At 45.0% G+C, this 22,254-nt stretch overlaps 1 protein-coding gene across 2 annotated transcripts in view; it reads right to left on the reverse strand.

The window, feature by feature from the left end:
* LOC119181414 (ELAV like RNA binding protein found in neurons) overlaps nt 1-21,019 on the reverse strand; it is a 203,441-nt gene extending 182,422 nt beyond the window's left edge. The window contains exon 1 of one of the 2 annotated variants that reach the window (XM_075875967.1): nt 20,816-21,019. In XM_075875967.1, the coding sequence (XP_075732082.1) occupies nt 20,816-20,873 (58 nt within the window). In that variant the 5' untranslated portion in view covers nt 20,874-21,019. The remainder of the gene's footprint in view (nt 1-20,815) is intronic. The other variant, XM_075875966.1, reaches the window with a different exon arrangement.
* Between the last annotated feature and the right edge of the window lie 1,235 nt (nt 21,020-22,254).

Consider the following 22,254-nt stretch of genomic DNA (forward strand, 5'->3'; position numbering starts at 1 on the left):
AAAAGAAAAGACCGCTTGAGGTAAATCACGTCTCTGTAGCATACCCAAACTAAGGCGAGAACATAATGCAAGCGCAATTGAGCAAGGTCACCAAAGTTTAGTCACATCAAAGTGATAAAAAGATCGAACGAAGACAATGATGTGTGGGCGTGAGCCACTGCCAGAAGGTCTGCCTGTTGCGTGTTCGAGATCCCTTTTCAAAGGTCTGTATTAACTCCATGTTCTGAATATTCAAAATAACGGAAGGTACGATAGAGCAAAGAAGAGAAGCGAAATGCGCAAGAACAGGCAGGTTAACTGGAAACAGGTATCTGGTCTACTACCATGCACTTGGGAAAGGGGCATAGAAAAGAGAGGAATGAAGGAAACCAAACACACACACACACACACACACACACACACACACACACACACACACACACACACACACACACACACACACACACACACACACACACACACACACCATCATCATCATCATCATCATCATTCGACGAGCCGGGTCGCTCACAGAAACTTCAACGGCCTTTTGGCTAAGATCAAAGTTTAGAACGGAAGTAACCGCTCGACTGTAAGTGCTTGAGTTTGAAACGATAGTTTCAATCATCACCCTTGCCACGAAAGAGCGAGAACACGGTGTACTGACACAGTTTCATACACCAATGCTGGTCAAATACGACGCAGTTGTGTAGACGGTGTGTATGTGAGCGCTACCTTTTGCGCCATCCATATATTTATTTACAGATACTGCTGTCTCATGTTTGAGACATTGCAGGAGTGGTTACAATAAACAAACAAAAACATCACAAATAAATAAAAAATATATAAAATTGCATAATTAGACACCTGTTCAACAAACAATAAATGATCAAACAAAAGGAACAACGGCAAAATTAAGAACATCAATTTACATAATTGGACACTTGTGCAACAAACAGCGCATGCGGTAGTCGTTTCAAAGAAGCGTCAAGATTATTCAAAGTGTGAACTGTGCACGGAAAAAAAGAGTATTTATAACAATCAATAAAACTTCTCAATGGCACAATGTTCAACGGATCGTATCGGCGAGTCACCTAGGTAGGATGATTGGTGAACGAAATGGGTGTGGCTATGCGGACGGAATTGTGCACGATGTTATGTAGCATGGTAAGCCGATCACACATACGTCTATGTTCTAAACAGTTTAGCGATAAAGCATGGTATATAGGGCTCAGAAGGGAAGAAATCACTGTCATAACGGTTAAAAATGAATCTTACCGCTTTTCGCTGGATGGCCTCAAGTTAATTTATGTCAATTGCAAGATGTGGTGCCCACGCAACAGACGCATATTCAAGAAGAGGCCTGACCAGTGATTTGAAGGCTATAAGCTTGCATTCATTTGTGGCGCCCTTTAGCGCTCTTCTTAAGTAACCTAATTTAGCAGCGAATAAAACGAGTGCACTAGCAATAACTGTGGTTAACCGTCTCTGAACAGCCTTTCGAATATGAGAGATGTCATAATAGAGGGCTCTGAGTAATTAAGACCCACTGGGGTTCTTTAACGTGACCCCATAGATATCTAAGTACAAGAGAATCGATTACTATCGCTTCCATTGAAACTGCGGCCACGACGGCCGGGATTCGACCCCACGACCGGCGGGTCAGCAGCCAAGCCGAGTGACCACTGCTGGATCACCATGGCGGGTACATAGGCAATAACAAGAATGCCCGCATTATAGAGCAATATATAATGGAAGGAAATTAGATTTTCTTACAAGGGCTGCTGAAGTTATGCTAATAAAATTAAACAAGGACATAGTTTCTGCTAGCGGCTATTATGCAGAGACAGGAATATCTCTGCATCTAGTAGTACTAACAATCACCCATTGTGTTTGACTAAATTATAGACTGAACTGAAACTGACCAATGATAAAGGAACTAATTTAGTCTTATAAACCCTGTAATTATAATGCTGGTATAGCACGAACTGCGGCATCAAGAGGGTCACCAAAGGGAAATCATGCATTGTTATCAAGAACGTTAGGGAGTGGCTTTTTTCCTTCCCCTCTCAAAAACGACGGTGAAAAACTAGCATTTGGTGTCAGGATTCTAATCAGAGCACGTTACTACTTTAACATTTCAACTCTAATTAAGTTATATTATGCTTTTATTCATAGCCATATTGATTATTGCATCACCACTTGGGGAAACACATACCTCACCCACTTATCTCCCATTCAGCACATTCAAAACCAAGCCATCAGACTAATGACTTTCAGTTCATATCGTTCTAGTGCATCATCATTACTTCGTAACTTCGAAATACTTTCTACTGTTAGTTTATTTAAATATCACCTCATTATCATGCTGTTCAAGTCCTTGCACCATCTTGTCCCATCAAGCGTCTTTCATCCTAATGCTTTGTCTAACTTAAACCGTACTAGATTCGCTTCAAATGGAAATTTTCTACTACCTACTATCCGCACTAATTTTGGTCGCAACACTGCATATTTCTCAGCATTGTCATTATGGAATTCATTGCCATCTCACATCAAGCAATGCTCGACTATTGGCACATTTAAAAAACAATTGTATTCGTACTTGATAAACTACTAGATGCTTTTATCTTGTTATATTGTTTATTCCACTCTTCTTTTTACTTCTTTCTTAGTTAGTGTTGGTTTTATCAATTTACTCATCTCTCTGTTTTCACTGCTACTGCTAATTGAGTAAATTTTGTAATCCCATTTTGAACAGGAGGTCCCCCTGCAGCCTTGTGCTTTCGGACCTCCTCCTGTATATATATTTTGTATACTGTTCCTTTTTCTGTACTAATAACTGAAATAAACTGAAACTGAAATAAACTGAAACTGAACCTAAGTAGACGCGCCATCACGCTCGCATGACTCTTATTTTCCTTAAAAAAAAAAAAAAACTAGAGCTGTGTCGGGGCAGGCCGCTGGGACAGACGCACCTGGCTTCGCCGCTGACGATACGTAAAGTTTTTGCAACTCAATACAGTATTGTTATTTCTATAAATGGATAATGCGTACTTTCAAGGGATAAACAAGTGTGTTTGTTTACAAGTGTTGCAAAACATATTTCGTTATAACCTGATTCCAAATCTGAGGCCCAATGGCTGAAGAATGCATACTCTGGTGGTTGAATTTGCCCAAGTTTCCCTTCCATCTCACGCTCAAGGAAGGCTTTTTTGTAAGTTTTGCGTAACAGTGGATGAAATAAGTTTGAGTTTGAAATAACTTCACGTTACATTGCTTTACATTGGGAGAATAACTTTGGCGAATCTCGGAACAAAACACCTCCGAAAGAGATCCGAAGCATGCACTTCTAATCCTTCCCACGATGATACAAGTGCCGCTAAAGTATACATAGCCCGTATAACTATAGCGCCAGATTTGTCTCTGGTTTTTTTGGTATGAAAGAAATTGTTGTCAACATTTACGGGTGAGATACTGCACGAAGTATGTAGTTTTGTAACTAATTTCCTCGGTACGCTTCTAATTTTCGGCAAATTTTATGCGGGATTAAGTCACGAATTATACCCTCGGTGAAGTATTTCGTCGAGAACAACTATTCTTCATTGGATTACTAACGTACCATTTGCATTACCAGATCAAAGTCGCTTGATCTCCAATGTCGCACCACCAGACCAGAGCATGTTTGGTGGGCAAAAGCAAGCATCATTTTCGCTCGCAAAGCATTGCGGGTTAACGTTGTTAACAAGCATTTTTAACGTTGTTTATACCATGCGTTGCTCATGGATGCTGCTCGTGCTCGGAGTCCACGCTTATAACAGCATTCGATAAACACCCTTACGAGGGGTGGAGGTGTACGCAGTATAGAGGCAGACGCGATAGACAACAGGAAAAGTAAAACGTGATCCATAATCAACAACCTCAGTGGCCGGAAGCAGTATTCGCACGTCAACATTCGCGTTCTCTGTTTTGTTGTTTAAGCTGACATTGCGCTTTGTCGTAATTTTGAAGACGATCTCAGTTGTCATATAGGAAATCTCGGAAGATCTGATATATATCAAGGGCTGCAATGAACCCTGCCGCTAAAATTGAATCAGTCTACTCTTCTAATGAACTCATTCAGAGTTTCATTTATTATTCTTACAGTTAATTGAACCTCAATTAAATTAACAGTGTGGTATCACATCTGATATAACTTCACCCGAACCAGAACCATTGATTTCTTGCCAATTCTGTTTCTCGAAAGGCCCTTTTTTGAATACCAGGAAAAGCGAAATGAAGTGCTGGACCGGACGCGCCTGGAGGAGAAAGAAGAGTGGCGCTCGTGGCTAGTGCAGCCAATAATAATAAAATATTGCTAGACGCGTTCAACATTTCCATAGCGTATTACGACCAGAATCCAATGTCTTTAGCAATGCTTAAAGGTGATACGGGCAGTCTCTCTATCAGTAGACACAATTCAGCAAGAAGCGTTTGATTTCATTCATTGACCCGAAATTGAACCTCGCGGCACAGAACTACCTTCTGTAAGCCTTACATCGTCGAGAATCAATCCCAAAACAAAGTAAAGAAAAAGAAAAACAGTTTTCCTTTTTCTTCCTACTACCCTGCGGCTATTCGGCCGTCCCATTCGATGCAATTCAATATGTCCAGCCTTCTGTCGCGACGGCCGCAAGCGAAATCGCAAGGAAGCCCAGCGGGAAAGCCGAACGACACCGCAGTGACAGCTGGCGCCAATGAAAATGCTGAGCTCTCTCCCTCCCCCTTATCACAATCGGTCTTTCCCTACCGCGTTTCCACAGAACTGCTTCTGCATATAAAGAATTGTTCCCACGTGCTCCCCCTTGCGAGAGAAGACAGCCCGAGCCACGGACGGCTCTTTGGACGTTTACAAATGGACACAGCGTGCCGAGGAACGGGCTGGGGAGGAGAAGAAGAGAGAAAACTTCATTATCGCGTTCTCATTAAGGCTGAGCACAGGGCACGCTGTTTTCTAGTGACTCTCCGGCTATACTTTCACTATCTTTCTCTCTTTCATTTTGTTGTGACATATATGGCGCTGATTCTGATTAAATCGTCGCTGTCTCCTTCGTAATTTATTCCAGTTGTCTGTTGATTCTTTTTTTTTCTGTTGTATCTGCTGCTTATGTATTCATGTTCCATTGTACTTTTTTCTTTCCTTCTAACTTACGCTAGTCCCAACGTGCACCTTGAAGTGCTACGTCAGCCGTGTACTATCCGTGAACGAAATGTCATTTCCTCTCCCTCGAAACAAATCCCTCGGCTGAATCATCGTTGTGTCGTCGGCAAAATTTCGTTGTAACGAGGGCAGACTCTGCAGACAGCCCAGCGACAATGCGTAGCGTGGTCAAATGTGCCCGAAACAGCCCGAAATAATCACTTTTTCGAACTGTCAAAAACCATGGAGAGAGAGTGTTTGCGAAGAAGAGAAAGAAAAAATAAAGAGACGAGGCGCGCGCGCAAGAGAAGTAATGGTGCGGAGTCGAACGGTTGGGTGGGCGTACTAATTGGGCAGCGACGAGGCGGGAAATTAACAGGACTGGCACCACGTTGTCGTCATTGTCGGAGCTTTGCAGGTCCGCGTTGTACGAGTGCGCAGCGAGTGGCGTTTGCACGCTGTAAGCTTTCTCGTTCTCATTAGGTTATCACTCTAAGCTCGCGTCAGTCGGAGTGTGTGTGAGATATGGCTGAGTCCTTATCTCTCTTTTAGTGCACTTCGCCGCTTTTTTAGGGAAATAAGCGCATATGTCTTCGCTCTGAAAGGAGAGCTACGAACTTCAATGTGTCATCCCTAATAATATTTGTTGATGATGAGCGTCCAAAAACCAAGATGCCACTATGAGGTAAGTAGTAGGGTAGTGCTTGGTTAGTTTGACTACCTGGAGTTCTTTAATGTGCGTGTATATTTGAGTAAATGAGCACCTACCATTCTGGCCTCCATCGAAAATGCAGCCGCGCTGGCAGAAATTTGATCCCGCGACATTCGGGCCAGGGGTCGAGCACTATAATTACTAGAACACTGCTTTAAGCGACTCGTTGTGTTATGATTCCAGTTTCGCATATCCTGTATCCCATTTCCAACGCAACTATAACCTCAAGAACACTTCTCTTAGAGCGCCGCTCGCAAGAACGAGACATGCTCAACCTAACTGCCGAATTTCACGCAACACAGTTTTGTGCGCACAAGAAATGCTCTAAAGGAATCGTTTAAGATGCGACTCGTACTAAAAAAATGCCGCCATATCCACGAAGTGAATGATGATGAGTGGGCGAAGCTCCGGAGGTAAACCTGGTAAACCATGAATCCTCCGTACATTTTGCCCACTCGATTTTATTGCAACGCTCCCCCTAGCGTACGTCGCCGCACTATATCGAACGATGACACGCGCCATATGTGGCATCATTCCTATTTTATAACACCTCGCATCTTTCATAATCAACTACACGTACCGCCGTCTCGTTTATAACATCTTGCATCTTTTGGACGGACGGACGGATGGACGGACAGATGGATGGATGGATGGATGGATGGATGGACGGACGGATGGACGGACGGATAGATGGATAGATGGACGGACGGACGGACGGACGGACGGACGGACGGATGGATGGACGGACGGACGGATGGACAGATGGACGGACGGATGGACGGATGGATGGATGGACGGACGGACAGACGGACGGATGGACGGATGGATGAACGGATGGATGGATGGATGGACGGACGGACGGACGGACGGATGGACGGATGGACGAATGGATATGGCTGTACCCTTCAGATCGGGCGGTGGCTAGCGTAATACTTAGAACTGAACGAGAGGTGGCTACATACAGGGGACGCACAGCCCACGACTTAAGGAGCTTCGCTCCTAAAAGTGGGGCTAAAAGGCGTGTTGCGACGTGGCAGTTCCTAAACATGATTACTTAGTGAGGCCCTGCAACACTTTTCTCAAGAAAAAAAAACTTGGGCCATCTCCAGAAAGGGAACCCTGGCGGGATGCGAAGCAGAAGCGTTGAGCACGGGTGTCGTCACGTTTCGGACGGCACTAACGTGGGTGCTGCGTTGAGCGCTGGAAGATTCGTTTGAAGCGATGACTGGCGTAGGTCTTGTAGGTGACACGTACAGACATATTTCAACGTGTACGTTAGACGCTCGTCCGGTTTATTGCGCGTGAACCGACGAGTCAGCGGTGTAGCGAGCGGCGGTCGCGGTAGGTGATGCGGGCGAACGGACGAGGTGGCAGCTGCGGGCGAATCTGCGAGCGGGTGGCAGGCGAGAAAGAGGATGACGTCAGCACGCACAGCGAGGGGAGCATGACGTCAACTCGCAGCAGGGTCGTGGCCTACTCAGCAACGCACCAACACCTCCGGCGCGCAGCGCATTCGTACGGAGGAACAGCGTTACACAGGCTAGCCAAAGAGCTGCTTCGCATCTAATAACCATGCAATGTCTTATTACAGGAGTTTATTGCCTCATGATTGAACATCGGATTATAGGTTAATGCTTATTTTGTTTCTTTCGTTCTTATAGTGCCACTTTATTATATGAGCGTGACTTAGAGGTCAAGTAGAGATTTAATAGTGTTTTATAGGGCCTATAGTGTTTTATATTTTTCCCGTTCCTGCCAAAATTTCTATACGTACCCATAAATGCCAGTTTTCTAATTGGTGTCTATATGAACGTCATTTAACTTCAAATTTTGCTTTTGAGCACCGCTGGAGACCAGTATTCATGTTACCGGTCAAATGGAGCTTTCGGAACGTTATAGGGTGCAACTCACACTTCATTTCACACGTTACTTTCAAACACTGTCAAGGCTGCACGGCCTCTTAGGCTTGTAGCCTAAGAAGATTGGCTTGACAACTCCTGCACCGTTTATGTTTAAGAGCATAATGGGCATGACTAACTGTTTTCTTTTTCAATTAAGATAGCCTGCCCTCAGGCATAGCGCAAAGTGGCGACATAAATTAACATACATTTTTTTAATATGAAAGTCTAACAAGCGTACAGTAGAAGCTGTTTTGGGGCCAGTTGGAATGTCCTACAAAAAGTTTTGACAATCGCAAACAACCAAGATATTAGTCTTCAGGAAGGTTGCGAGTGACGCTTTCAGCTTTCGCTCATTCGTAATGGTGGTTGGCGTCGTCAGAATTTCTCTAGTAAAAAAAAATTGTGCGTTTAAATAGTCTCCCAAATAAGCGGTCATCTTTGACTGGTCGGCTAGCCCTGATGCCTTACGCCCGGAGGAAGCGAATAAAGCATATGCCTGCTCGTAACCTACAAGTAAACGGCACGTGCTTTGGAGAGACCAATCACGATTCGGGCATCGCAAAGTGGGCTTTATAAAAGATAAAGTATTGAACTCATGGAGACAAGCACTGGAAGATAATAAAAAGTTGGAAGGATGAAAGGCGTTTGATATGGTTTCTTCGCCGATCGACAGCTTTCTTTACATTGTGGCACCGAAACCCGGGACTGCACCTGGAACCTTTAGATAGGAAAAAATCTATACATGTGAGAAATAAAAATGTAAAGAAAGCTGTCGATTGCCGAAGAAGCCAGACCGAACGCCATATATCGTTCTAACGTCTTCTACTCTTGCAACCGAACGCCATATATCGTTCTAACGTCTTCTACTCTTGCAGGGCAACGTACACCATAATTGCTGCCGTAATCGTGCGTCCAGAGGTAGTCACAGACTAGGATCAGCGTAACCTCGACAATAGATACCCCCAGTCCAACCTCCACTCACGCCTTCAGGAAAACGCGAAAATGCGGTGCTGGATAAGTTGTGACTTTATTGCCCGTTCTCGTGCCGCACTGAACGAATACCGTTCCCACAGTGCAACCACCATCATAACTCAGACGCATCATAGTAGGACGTAATCTTAGAGTGCCCGCAACACAATGAACAATGCATTCAACTACTGATTGGATGTGAAAGCTAGTCATCCGACATTGCACACTTAGCATTGTGCTTGGAGAGCAGTTATTTGATTCGCATACACCGACACATAGGGAAAAGAAGGAAAGAGGAAGCTGGCAATTGCTTTGACATAGAAAACATCGCTAGAGCCCAACACGCCGCACAAGGATAAACAGACGAGAACAGGCGCACACTATATACCAACCATCAGTCACCGTCTCTTTGTCCTTGTGTGTCAGGTTTAGTTGCGTTCTCGCGATGGTTTCTATCTCAAAGTACCAACTCACCCAACAGTCTACTCTTTTGGAAACTGTTACTTAAGGGGGGGGGGGGGGCAACGCCTGCTTGGGCTACGATATAACATACTCTTGTAACCAGGGGCCGTACTACAGGGTTGCCGTAGTCAAATAGTCATGCCAGTTTGCATTATCAATGAATTAGTTGTCAAAAAGAACTGAAGCGATAATGAGTCAAGTCTTCAGCATCAATCAATAAATAATGCAGGGGTGTTCAAATGTACGAAACAAAGGTGCGAGCGTAAATGAACTTATTCAAAGCGTACACTGTAAGCCTCATCACAATCTAATTGATGGAGCTGAAGGCTATCTTGTCCCTAGAATTCATTTGGCCCTGACGGAACCTGATGGTAGACACCGTCATTGAGTCCGTCGTCTGAGTCGAAGCGCTCCCATTTCAGATGTGTTTTCAAAGAGACGGAAAACGTGAAAATTCCAGGCGATGAATAGTCGCCGCTTTAAGACCATTCATTGTCGGAAATCGCATAACGCCTCACTTGTCCTCAATCGCACAATATCGCAATGTGGACACCACCTTGTTCTCACACGCACTGCAGCGTCGATTGCTCCTGCCTCGAGCACGCATAGACTTTATATGAAAAAGATAGAGTTCTTGCCTGGTACAGAGTAACAAAGAACGTTTCCGCCAGCAAGTCAACACAGGACCATTAACTATTCCAACAGTTTGAATAGAGCAGCTGTTTAGGCGAGCCATAGTTTGGTGGCCTGTCAGGTATTAGCCATCAAGTGGCCTATCGCAAAAAAAACTATCGTTATTAAAAATGGTTATGTTCCAATAAAATGAAGTAACTCTCGCTATACACTCACAACTTACACTAAGAAGGAAGAAAGTGACTGACAGTTAGCCCAGCAAATGGCAGCAAAACGACGGTGGTGAGCTGAGAATTCCAAGTAGGTGCAACGACAGAATACTGTAGGGAGCGGGAAACACCACGGCTACTGCGGCAAGATCCTGGAGCGTTGGAAAGCCTACGCAAACGACGACGGACGCATGCCGTGTCTGACGGGATGTGGTTAAACTGGAAACTCTCTGCGTTGAAACTCAATGCTCGAGTAACATAGCATCACCTAGCTCTAAGGACGGGAATCAGCCACAAGCTTAGTGTTCATCCAGTTTAGCTATTTCAATAATTAACTGTGCCAGCTTCGTCAATTTTTCTGCTTGATTTTCTGCTTTATGAGACTAAGTTTGATTGTATAGTAGATAGTTCATAGTACGAGTCTACCTTCCCATAAAAACACGGTTTAAGATGAACGTACCAATTTACTGTTGTTGCAGGTCCCTGCTTTTATCAAGTGTAAACGACAACATGCCCTGCGCATCGGAATCACTAGTAGGAACTTGCGCGTATCTTCACCATATTCACGTTACTTCGCTACAGCTGACATGCAAGCGTGCCAAGCATTGCTTAAGGCAGCCTAAATGCGCACCAACTTGCTAGCGGAAGCAGGATTGATTGACATGTGGGGCTTAACGTCACAAAACCACCATAATATTTTCAGAGACGCCATAAGTGCAGGGCTCAGGAAATTTTTACAACTGGGGGTTCTTTAACGTGCACCCAAATCTGAGCACACGGGCCTAAGCATTTTCGCCTCCATAAAAAATGGAGCCGTGGACGCCGGGATTTGATACCGAGACCAACCGGTCAGCAGCCAAGTACTTTAGTCACTAGACCACCACGGTGGGGCAGCAGGGGCAGGATACGCACTCAAATAGTCTCAAACTACTGAGAAGCTTAAAAAAAAGAGGCGTATTTTAAGGAAAATCATCAGAAAATTGTCGACCTATTGCCACAAAACGGAAGCTTAAGGTAGCCAGAAAACCGCCAGGCCTTCGCGTAACGCATACAGCCTGGCCTTTCAGAGCCTGTTTTTACCACTTCCGATAGCTGCTGCAAGCACACCTGCAGGGTACCCACTACGTCATTATTGATGGGGTAGTAGGCGGACACTCACTATGCAATTCTTCGACATTCCTCGCAGATGCATTGTACCTGCTGCACACTTGCAAGGAACATTGCGCAATGTTTTGTGCTGTCTCAAGGTGATGAATTATACCAGAAAGTTTTGCGATCCCCACAATCCTCCGCAATGGGTATGCGCGACTATAATTTGGTGAAGAAAAAAAAAAGCAAGCTTTTATGAATGGTTGGAGCATTCGACGACCCACTCGTTGCGCAGTTTGCATTGCATGACACCTGGTTATTCGTTCGCTGTTCTAAAACGCTTTATTATTCCTATTAACGCTACAATTCCTTTCTCGACACCAAGCCTGCCTAGGGGTTTTTTTTTTCAAAGTTGTTTCAAGCATAGGCATGACTCAGTGGCATATGTAGGCCTGGCAATTTTGACCACAATAGCTCGTTTCGCGGAAATTCCGGCGTCGACGTCCGTGTTAGTGTTACTGTCGGCGTCGTTAGTCCTGAGCGAAAAATAATCTTGTGCGTGACCAAAAAATCGAAAGGGATGCAAACAAAAACATTGGTGGTCACTCTGGATGGGGTCAGCCGTTTCAAGTACCCGATGCCGGTAAGAATGAACAAACAGACAAATGTACAGACAGACAGACAGACAGACAGACAGACAGACAGACAGACAGACAGACAGAAAGACAGACAGAAAGACAGAAAAACGGACAGACAGACAGACAGACAGACAGACGGACGGACGGACGGACAGACAGACAGACAGACAGACCGAAATTTTTGCGTCGAATGTCCCCAAGAAAGACTATCGTCTTTAATAAACAAATGATAAAAAATCCTAGAGCCGAGTGGGGAATGAACTAGGGTTGTTTGCGTCCAAAGGGAGATTGAACCCGGGTTGTTTGCGTGTCAAGCGGGTGTCCTACCACACACTCATGCCTATGAATGTAAAAACAATGAAAATAACTTCCTCTGCTTGGAAATGCAGTGAAAGTAGCTTTCGTGCTTCACAAACACACCGGTCCTGTATACATGCTTCACAATGCAACATGAAATATTGCTTTATTAATGCGTGGTACAAGCATCCATTGGCAACGGGCGTCAAAATATGTGATTATTAAAATGACTCCGTAGTTGAGAGATGGTACCACACTACAAAATGCACACACGCTACGGCGCCTGTTCACTTGAGAGCCCCGCAGTGGGTGCACATGCATAGCAAATTCGGAAAGGTTTCATGCACTAAGTGCTTGGAGTACATGCACTATATAGGAATAGCAAGTCGAATCGCGTTCACCTCCCAAAGGCGAAGCGAGGGTCCACAATTTTTCTTGCTTATTTTGCGCTATGGTGGTTACGAATACCGGCGGTGGTGGAGAACTACGGCATGCACGTGACCCGTGTTGTGGTATCATAACAGCTTTCGCTGTGAGAGCCAGAGAGCCGATTAAACATTTTTCCTCTCCCAACGGGGGCGACAAGTAGCGAACTTGGTGAAAAGTATACCCAAAGGGAAACCCTGTACCCGGACCGAGGGCCCTTGTTCAGGTGTTCAAAGGCTGAAACTAAAGATTCATAATAAACGTTTACGAAGAAGTCAAACTCGCCATTCGATCACCGTTCCCTGGCATTATACCCTGGTCACTAAAACAAGCAAACCCGCAGCGTTGGCCTCGGTGTTACGGTGCTCGATTGCTGACCCAAAGGTCACGGGATATATTCTGGTACGTAGTGGCCGCATAATGATGGCAGCAAAATTAAAGTTGCCCAGGGGCTTAGATTCAGGCGTAAGTTGGAAAACCGCAAGAAGTCGAACTTTTGAGAACTCTCCGCTATGACATAGCCTCACATAATAAAATCATATCAGGCTTTCAGTTAAAAAAAGCAGAATTTATAAACGAACGCCCTTAAGTGGCTAGTTTCAAGGAAATTCCTGTGTCGGTGTAGGCTACGTTGGTTGGGAGCTAAAAATCGGTGCCGCGCATGAGGGAAAATTTGAGATCAGTGTAAATAAATAAGTTATAAAAAATTTGAATGAAAGTCAAAATAAATCTCAGGCCTTATGCTTGGCAAGGAGGTAATTCCTTACAGATACATCCCAGTGCTTAAAATTCGTTCGTAAAAAAGAAAAAAAACTCTACATCAATTTAACGTATTGCGAGGATCCTCTCTATCGCATGTAATATTACGCGGCAGTATCGCGGAATCGCACTCGGCGTCCAAACGTAAAAGTTGCACAACAAGACAGAGGCGTAGCCAGAGGAATGGGCCGGGGGGGGGGGAGGTGTTTCAACACAACTCCCCCAAGAAATTAATTTTGTTTACGTTCATATACACGCACAGCACACATACAAACACACGCACGCACTTAAAATATGGTGAGCATCCCCCCTCCCCCCACCGAAAAAATGAATTTCTGGCTCCACTTCTCGAGTGAGACATTCACACCCAATCAGCCATTACTAACTGTGCTGCCGCGCAGGAATGCGTGGGACCTCACGCACGAGTAGGTGGTTCCATCCCTGACTTCCAAAATTGGCACTTCGCAAGTTTGCCTGCAGTATATAGGTAGTCTGTGATATTTAGAAACTGCATTGCGGATGCTAGCATCTCGTTAACCAATGTGCCTTCCCTTTTTCTCGTCTCTTTCTGTGTTCTAAACTGCCTATGTTACGGACACAAACGTTCGATTTCATGAGGCACTCTCGAATGCGATAGGCATGCGGCCTGTTACGCAATTGCGTTCTACTCTTGAAGGCGAATGTCAAGCGTCATCCCAGTTCTCATTCTAGACTAGGTGTAACAAGTGCTGCGCATACTTGCTCGAAATAATTACGTCATGTCGCTATAAATTAGGCCACTAAAGGTAATACTGGCACCGAGGTAAGTGTACGAAGTGGTATTTCGCAAACGTGAGACAAACGACGGACAACGAGAAACACAAATACGCGCGTTACTTAGCAGAATATTTGCACGTTCCATTCCGTGAGCGCTGCAGACCAGAGACAGTCCCTTTGGCTTAGCGTTTTGTGGTGAGCCTGCATAGAAATTCTCGTGGTTTAATGTTCCGAAACCACGATACTGTTATTAGAGATGCCTTTGCAGAGGGCTTCGGCAATTTCCCCCCCCCCCCCCCCCCCTGAGGTTCTTTTACGTGAACCCAAGTCTACGAACACAGGACACTAGAATATTGCCTTCTTCGAGATTTGGCCACATCAACTGAGATTCGATCCCGTGAGACCATGAAGCTGCAGTCAAGCGCCATAACCACAAGACTCTCGTGGCATAAAGCACCCGTGTTCGAGCTCAGCCCCAGTGAGCAGCCTTTGATACAATCTTCGCTGGGCTGCCATTTAGAGAACTGACGACCAAGCCACTGGAGAAATCCCTGAAGAGCAAGGTCTGTGCGCAACACAAAAGTGTGGTTAGCCTTCCCGAGAACATATATGTTGCCTATTTATGCGCAATCCATTGAAAAGGAACGGTGTGTCTATCAGGTATACCGTTCAAATTATTTTCACTTGAACGTGATGGCACGGCAATGCAGGCTGCCGACCACCCCAACACCAGGAAAATGTTATCTGATGAAGAAGAAGACAAAGAGAGAGAAAGAAATAGAGAAGATAGGCAAGAAGATCGACCAAGGTTTGTCTCGGTTGGCTACCCTACACTTGGGGGGGAGGAAAGGGGAATAACGGAAAGCAAAGGATAAAGAAGGGAGACGAAAAGTAAGTGAGCAATGGATAAGTAGTCAGCTCACAGCTACACAATATGGTCTCACGGTGTTCATTCACAAGCACTTGTGAAGTCCGGTGTTCCTCATAAATCACGCAAGGAAACAAGGAAAGAAATCTTCAAAAGCGCTAGTCAGACATGCGATTTCCAGCGTGCGACTAATATCGTGCTAATAACTACGAAACGTATCGGGTGGTCACTAAGATCTTAATGGTTAGTCTATAAACCGTATGCCGTGTAAGTGACAGACAAAATCAACATATTTCAGGTAACAACTCAGATAAATGAGAAGCAGCAGTAACTTTTGTTTCATTTCATTAGGTCAACTAAAATACTGGTAAGTATCCGCTGTGCATCTCCAGTATCTATCTATCTATCTATCTATCTATCTATCTATCTATCTATCTATCTATCTATCTATCTATCTATCTATCTATCTATCTATCTATCTATCTATCTATCTATCTATCTATCTATCTATCTATCTATCTATCTATCTATCTATCTATCTGTCTATCTGTCTGTCTGTCTGTCTGTCTGTCTGTCTGTCTGTCTGTCTGTCTGTCTGTCTGTCTGTCTGTCTGTCTGTCTGTCTGTCTGTCTGTTTTTCTGTCTGTCTTTCTGTCTGTCTTTCTGTCTGTCTGTTACCACTGTTCCTTATGTATTCAACTAAGACGACAAGACAGTGCTGATCCTCCACTGCCCTCACCAGAGAAAGCTTTCAGCCCCTAACTTGGTTTCACATACTGTCGTCGTTACTTTTGACGAAGTGGTGACTTCAATTACTGCGAAGTCATGCTGACGCTAGAGTTAAGTCCCGAAAAGGCGCGATATGCGACGTCGCGATGACGTCATGTGGGGCCATCATCACTTGAGTTTTTTGCCTCTCCCGCGTTGAAGCCGCCGACATCGCCAATTATCAGTTTTTGCATTTTATGAGGGGTCTGAGAATTTTGCCCTAATGATCATAGCTGCACGGAGTTTTACGTGCGAAAACCACGATGCGATTATGAGGAACCGCGCAACGCAGGACTCCAGATATTTCATGTGTCCTTTGTGCGCTGGGAGAAGCTGCTTGCATGGCACAGGCGGGTTTTTGCGTTTTGCCTAGCCATACGTAGCTTACATTTCCCTGTCAAAAGAATGAAAACGCTGAAGACCGCGCGCATGAGTATAGCAGCTCGAGAAAATAGAAAGAAGCATGTCCCACTGCAAGCTTTCATCCCTATTTAACATTTTCGGCCTGGAAGCGAAAAGAGTAATTCTCTTACTCCTGCCATAAAGTGCGCCGTCCAACCGATTCAATTTCTCGCGGAACGGCCGGCGTCCGCCATGAATCATGTGGACGGCCAAGATTGCATGTGCGCGCGCGGCAGCACTGTGTTTCACTTGGTTGTACCACCTATGAACACGAGAGCTCGCGTATAAACGCAGGCACCTAGCCAATAATTGCGTGCAGCGCCGCGCCGTTGCCTATACCTGTAGATTGTGTATACTGTATGTGTTTCTCTGACAGTGCTGCGCGCAACTGCCATTGCAGTTGAGATGGTAATCGTCCTAATTAGCGTGTTCGATATACTAGGTGAATGATAGCATCCAGCCCCATGAGAATTCCCGTTACTCAAAACTTAATAGTGTGTAATTTTACACTAGAAAACACACCAAGTTGATCGCATTACCTGTGGTTCTCGATTGCCCTGTGCTCCTTCATGAAATTTATTTCAAGAATCTATGTCATACTCCACCGGTTGCGTTTTGAATAAATGCACATGTTGAGACAATTTATTCGTACGGATATCAGATGAAAGATCGCCAATACACACTATCTGTTTACAACTCAGATTCCTCCCTCAATTTCCGTTCATGCCTCCTAGCAGATCTAACGCTGTCACGTAGTACAAGGCTAATTGATAATGGTGATGTGCTTCCATAGACTGCTTACGGCTCCTAACAGTGCACTAGAGCATCAGCGAACTTCCGTTAAGATAACTCAGTGTGTGGTATCCAAGAAACGCTTCGAAAAACGGTAGTCCCGTTAAGGTTTCTAAACTATCATTGTAATACAGAGAGGAGTAGTTACACACTATTCCGAATAATGAGGATACAGCGATGCTAATGATCTGATCCTCCTCCACGCCTTCGTTTTGCTTTATCACCTCTTGCTATGTATACTAAACTCTAGATGGATATTCTACGCTCCCATCTCCGCTTTTTCAACCTTTGTCTTATTATACTAGACATTACTAGTCTATGCTTCACGCCCTACCGTGCTCCTTACCTTCATTTGCCTTCTTTCCCATGTCCCTCTTATGTAATATCACACGGGTGCGTGCAATAAAGTCGCGGTTCCTGAAACTTTATATGCCAGATCGTACGAGGGCACGCACGTGAAATATGTTTCTTTCGTGCGCATCTTTCACAGATAGCCACCTGCCGCGTTGGAGTAGCAGACACCGAGTTCGGCTAGCGATTCGGAAGTCACGCGTTCGATTCCTGTCGTGGCCGTAACGTTCCGACGAAGGTGAACCGACAGAGACACGTGTGCTTCTGTGTCATGTCACAGCGGGTTATCGAACACCAAATGGTGAAAACTTTCGAAGCCCTTGCAGTACAGTGTGGCTGGCGATCGCGTCGCAGTCTGTTCGGGCCAAACTACAAATATGGTTAGTATTGAGTTGTAATGAGGCAATCAGGCGTGCTCACGTAGTTCTAAGCTGTCTACGACAGTACCATGCACGGCCCAGAACCCCTTACGGAAGAGGTAGGCCTCAAGACCACTGCCCTTTTCAGCAGTGCACGCAATTATCTCTAGGCCCGAGCAACGTGGACGCTCGGACGACTGGCTCAGGGAGCATATCGGCCCTGCGCTATCGCGCTCCGAGCAGGCGGCTCGCCAGTGCAGCTACGCGCGACGGTGACGAAGCGATTCCGCGCTTCGCCGCCAGAAAATGGCGGCTCGCTCGAACAAACTCGCTCCGTTGTGTACGGGCCGTGAACACGCGAATGCTGCCGGCCAACGGCACACTGGCCGTACACTGCACGCATCCGCAAACAAGGTTCGCATATGGGGCGAGGCGCTAATGCTCCGCGTAGGTTTCGCTCAACGCAGGGGAAAATTCAGTGCGCGGCCCGGGCAGTTGTTTCGCTACGCGCGTACTGGAGTTTTGGAATACGAGTTTCGTGCAAGTGTGTGCATTTGTGTATGTGTGCGTTAATGTATACGCGCGTGTGCTTGTAGCAAGGACACGAGTTTCACCAAGAACGCACTTGCGGGGGACGTTGATGCGACCGCCCACTTCACTTTGCATGGTAAAATAGCAAACAGCAATATAGTAGAGAAAAAAAAAAGCAAGGAAGATAAAAAAAAGCTCATGGAACGTTAGGCTCCCAATCACTGAATAGGAAGCACAAATATCGCAACGGATACTTAAATAAAACTGTATCGATGGCAACAAGCAAAAAGCAGTGAATATTATATGCACGACCTTGAAGGGTTTGAGACTCGTTTATAGTGGACCACTTCCAATAAACGCAGTGCTCTTTCTGTAGAGGCAACGCATGTCTGTTTGTCATCATCCTTATTGTATGCCTAAGAAGAAAATGTTCTGTTGAGTGTTATTGACGTCCGCGGAAATAAATTTTTCTGAAAATGCAGAAGAGTCTAAAAGCCATTCAGGCCGAAGCAGAGATTCCATATGCTTACTACATTTGTCAGTCTTGAGCAATCAATCAATCAATCAATCAATCAATCAATCAATCAAATAATCAATCAAACAAATAATCAATCAATCAATTCATCAACCAATCAATCAATCTACCAGGGTTTGTAAGTGATTCTGGACAGTCCTTTAGAGACTGATTTATTCTAAGATCGAGCGTGCTATAATTTCATCTTTTTAACTGTAGCATATTAATCATGACACGAAGTGCACACAACAGTAACGTTGCAGCCCCACTTCTACAACCTTCGCGTAGCGACTCCTACGCTGTACAAAATGATGATACCAACTGCTCTTCCTATTTAGGCGGTGTTTTTGTCAAGGCGACGCAACTTCAGTTTTCCACTTTAGTGCAGGTGTCACTAATAAGAAACACGAAGTCAAGAATATTACTTTTAACTGAAGAAGAAAAGAAAATGAGACTATTTAACAAAACTTTGCAGAGCTCGCGAGTTTGAAGAAGGCACCACCATGTGCTCGACCATTTCCATCCACATCGGCAACGCACATGTCGCCTCAGTAAGCGTGCGCGCGACGGAATCACATAATTGCAGTGGGTTGTAATACTGCCGAAACACTATCCCGTTGTGAAAGGGGATATAGTGTGCAACTGCATGCGGGTAACACTGACAGTTTCCATGGTTTGGATTTGATTTATGCTTCATGAAACTAAATTAGCTTCTAACTACCGCTCTCTTACCCCCCGCCTTCCACATACAAAGTGTACTATAGGAAGGAGAGAACTAATATTTAACCCAAGTGATTAGGAATGAAATGTATTTACCATTGTTATGAACGACGCAAAAAAAAACTACATGAAACACAGATGAACAAAACCACACAGACACCAGCCCCCGTGTCTGTGTGTTTTTTTTCCGTCTGTGACCCGTGTGTTTGTGCACCGTTCATAACTATGAACCAACGCCAACTCTCGAATTTCAGTGTTATTGAACGTAATTACCATTGGCTGGTTATCACGGCAGCAACAGAAATCTTGTTGTGAGAACCTGATAGGATGTGCAGAATGTGATAGCACGTGCAAGAGATACCGAAATCAATGATAGGTTGGTTACCACGCCATTGGCAACTCCGATTTTTCTTGACTTTGGAAAAAGAAAGTGTGTGAATAACTTTTCTTGAGGTACGTCGCACAATGGAGGCCTTCAGTGAGTGTGAAAATCTGATAGAACCTAAAGGCAAACTGAAATAATGAGAATCTCCTATACTAGCCATGCATGCACTGGGAGAGGCAAGTACACTGAGTTTATAATTTTAATTATCTTTCACAGTTACAAAAAGAGAGGTTAAAAAATTCAATACAATAGGAGACAACAACAAGCCTGTTTCCAGGGATAACGACGTCCACGAATACCTGCATGTGTTTATATTAAAAATGAAAGCGAAGCGGATTGACTATGAATAATAATGACAATGGACCGACATGCTATAGATTATGCAAATTGGGTTTCATCGCATTCGCTGAGAGAACATCACAAAATATTTCACATTTTCTTTTCCGGTTCTGGAAGGAAAGAATGCTTTTCCGTGGGGCTAACATGTCGTGTACTGCGAGAGGAAAAATAGGAGAGGCAACAACAAAACGTTTGAGTAAATTCAAGAGGTATGGTAGTGCTATGCGGCACACACTATCGTAAAATATCTGGAGCCGCCAGAAAACGTACCCGGAAAAGCGATGCAGTATGCGACAGAATAAAGGCAGCATTTCCATCTTCTCGTTATAAACTATACAAGTCAAGGTAAATTGTCGCCTATGCAGAAAGTAAAACGATATCAAGATTAAAAAAATACTTAGGGCAATAATTACATACGTCCACACACAAAAAAAAGAGCCGTAGTTGCCACGTGCAAAAGTGAAATTGTATAGGCATAAACAGACGTGCATGACTGACAAAAAATATTGTCACATGACAGACAGTAACCTATCCTGCTTAAACACCTGTCCTAAACCGTGGTATAATAAGGAAGGGCACGCTACGGAGCATCCCATTCGAAATCTTCGCATCGGCAACGAATGTGTGTCCGCAGCAGAGACGGCGTACACGGCTTCAACTAACTCCCTAAGCAAAGGCCTAATGTAAAAACCAGGCTTATTAGACGACCGCCGTTTAGGTATTTTGCAGCCCTTATGCGAGCGTGCAAGTCATGTCAGTGAAAGGCAAAATATAACTCACAGTCATCCATGAAAAAGATGCATCCGTCGTCCTCAGGCTGTTGCAGACACGAGGACATGGTGATGGAGCAGACGACGTGACAGCAGACGACCCGAAGGCTACACGTAGTCCCAGAAGAAGCCTCCTTTTCGCCGACGTTCCTTGGGGTAAGCCGCTTGCGGTGGGAACTGGTAGGCTTAACGCCAGAAAAATGGCTTCCACTCCCGATGAGTGCGGCTGGAGGCTAATGTCCCGGCGTCAATTAGTGCCCAGCACGCGGGCGATAATGAGATTAGTTAAGTTGACGTGTTCCAGGTGAAGGTGCGTAATGGCGAGGGGGTGAAAGGATTTAAAAGCCGCAACTAATAATGGAAGCTTAAAAGATAGTACGCGGTTTTTCTCTAAAGCGAATGCGGAAACAAAAGGTAGAAAAAATGCTCGACGACGCTAAAACTGGACGCACGCACGGGTGGGAGGGGTGGCGGTATTCTGCGAGCGGCCGCCGATATCGCGTCGTTACCCAGCAAGCTTTGCGTACTGAACCGAGATCGCGTCGATAAGTGGTAGAATTGGGCACGAGGCACGCTTCTTTGCCGGAGACCGGTGAAATAAAATTAAGAAAGAAAGAAAAGGGCTAGAACAAAGCGGCGATGGTATGCGAGAGAAAAGCGCTTCGTCTGCAGACTATTGCAGGCAGCTTGCGGCCTGCCTCGGTCGCACGGATGCACGACAGCCGTCTGTTCACCGTCGTCTGCTTCCGATATCTGCTTCGTCATGGGGACGGCGCGCCAAATCCAGACGATTGCGTGTGTAATGGTTGAAGCTAAGGGAACATTTTAAACTAAAAGAAAAAAAAAAGGTGACTGACGATGTTGGTAAGGCGTGCGTCTGAAGAATTACAACCGAATTTTTAAAATTAATCATTGTAGTATGGCAGTTGCTACGCCACAAAGTGACCGTCACTTTAAGGACATTTAATTGCCAAAATAAAGTAACCTGTCTTAATTTGATAATACGAGAAAAATAGTTGTTTCAGGTGCTAAACACCAGTTTTCTTTTTTTTTTCGTTGCCTCTCCTTGCGTTTCCGATCCACGATAAAGTGTTAATCGGAGATGCTCAACGAGTAGACGCTTGTTTCGATGGTGTTCGTGACACTATGTATCTCAGCGTGTTTTTTTCTTGAAAAAAAAAAAAACTGCTGGCGCAGGGCTTCTCTATTTCATCGATGCCAGCGAGATGCGCCCGATCCAGCTGTTCTCCTCTAGCCCTTTCCTGTTCTCTCCTATCGCCTTGCCTTTGGGCGGTCTTCGCGGTCATGAGGAAGAGCATCACCCTATGCAGTGCCTCATGACGGGAATAATATAAAGTAATTTTTTGTTCAATTATGTACAGATCCATGGTAGTAGCGCCTTGCATTCCTCGTGTTCACAATAATAGCAGTCACGCTGGCTTTGTGAAA

The sequence above is a fragment of the Rhipicephalus microplus genome, chromosome 10 (genome assembly GCF_043290135.1).
Source record: "Rhipicephalus microplus isolate Deutch F79 chromosome 10, USDA_Rmic, whole genome shotgun sequence".
Classification (NCBI taxonomy): Eukaryota; Metazoa; Arthropoda; class Arachnida; order Ixodida; family Ixodidae; genus Rhipicephalus; species Rhipicephalus microplus.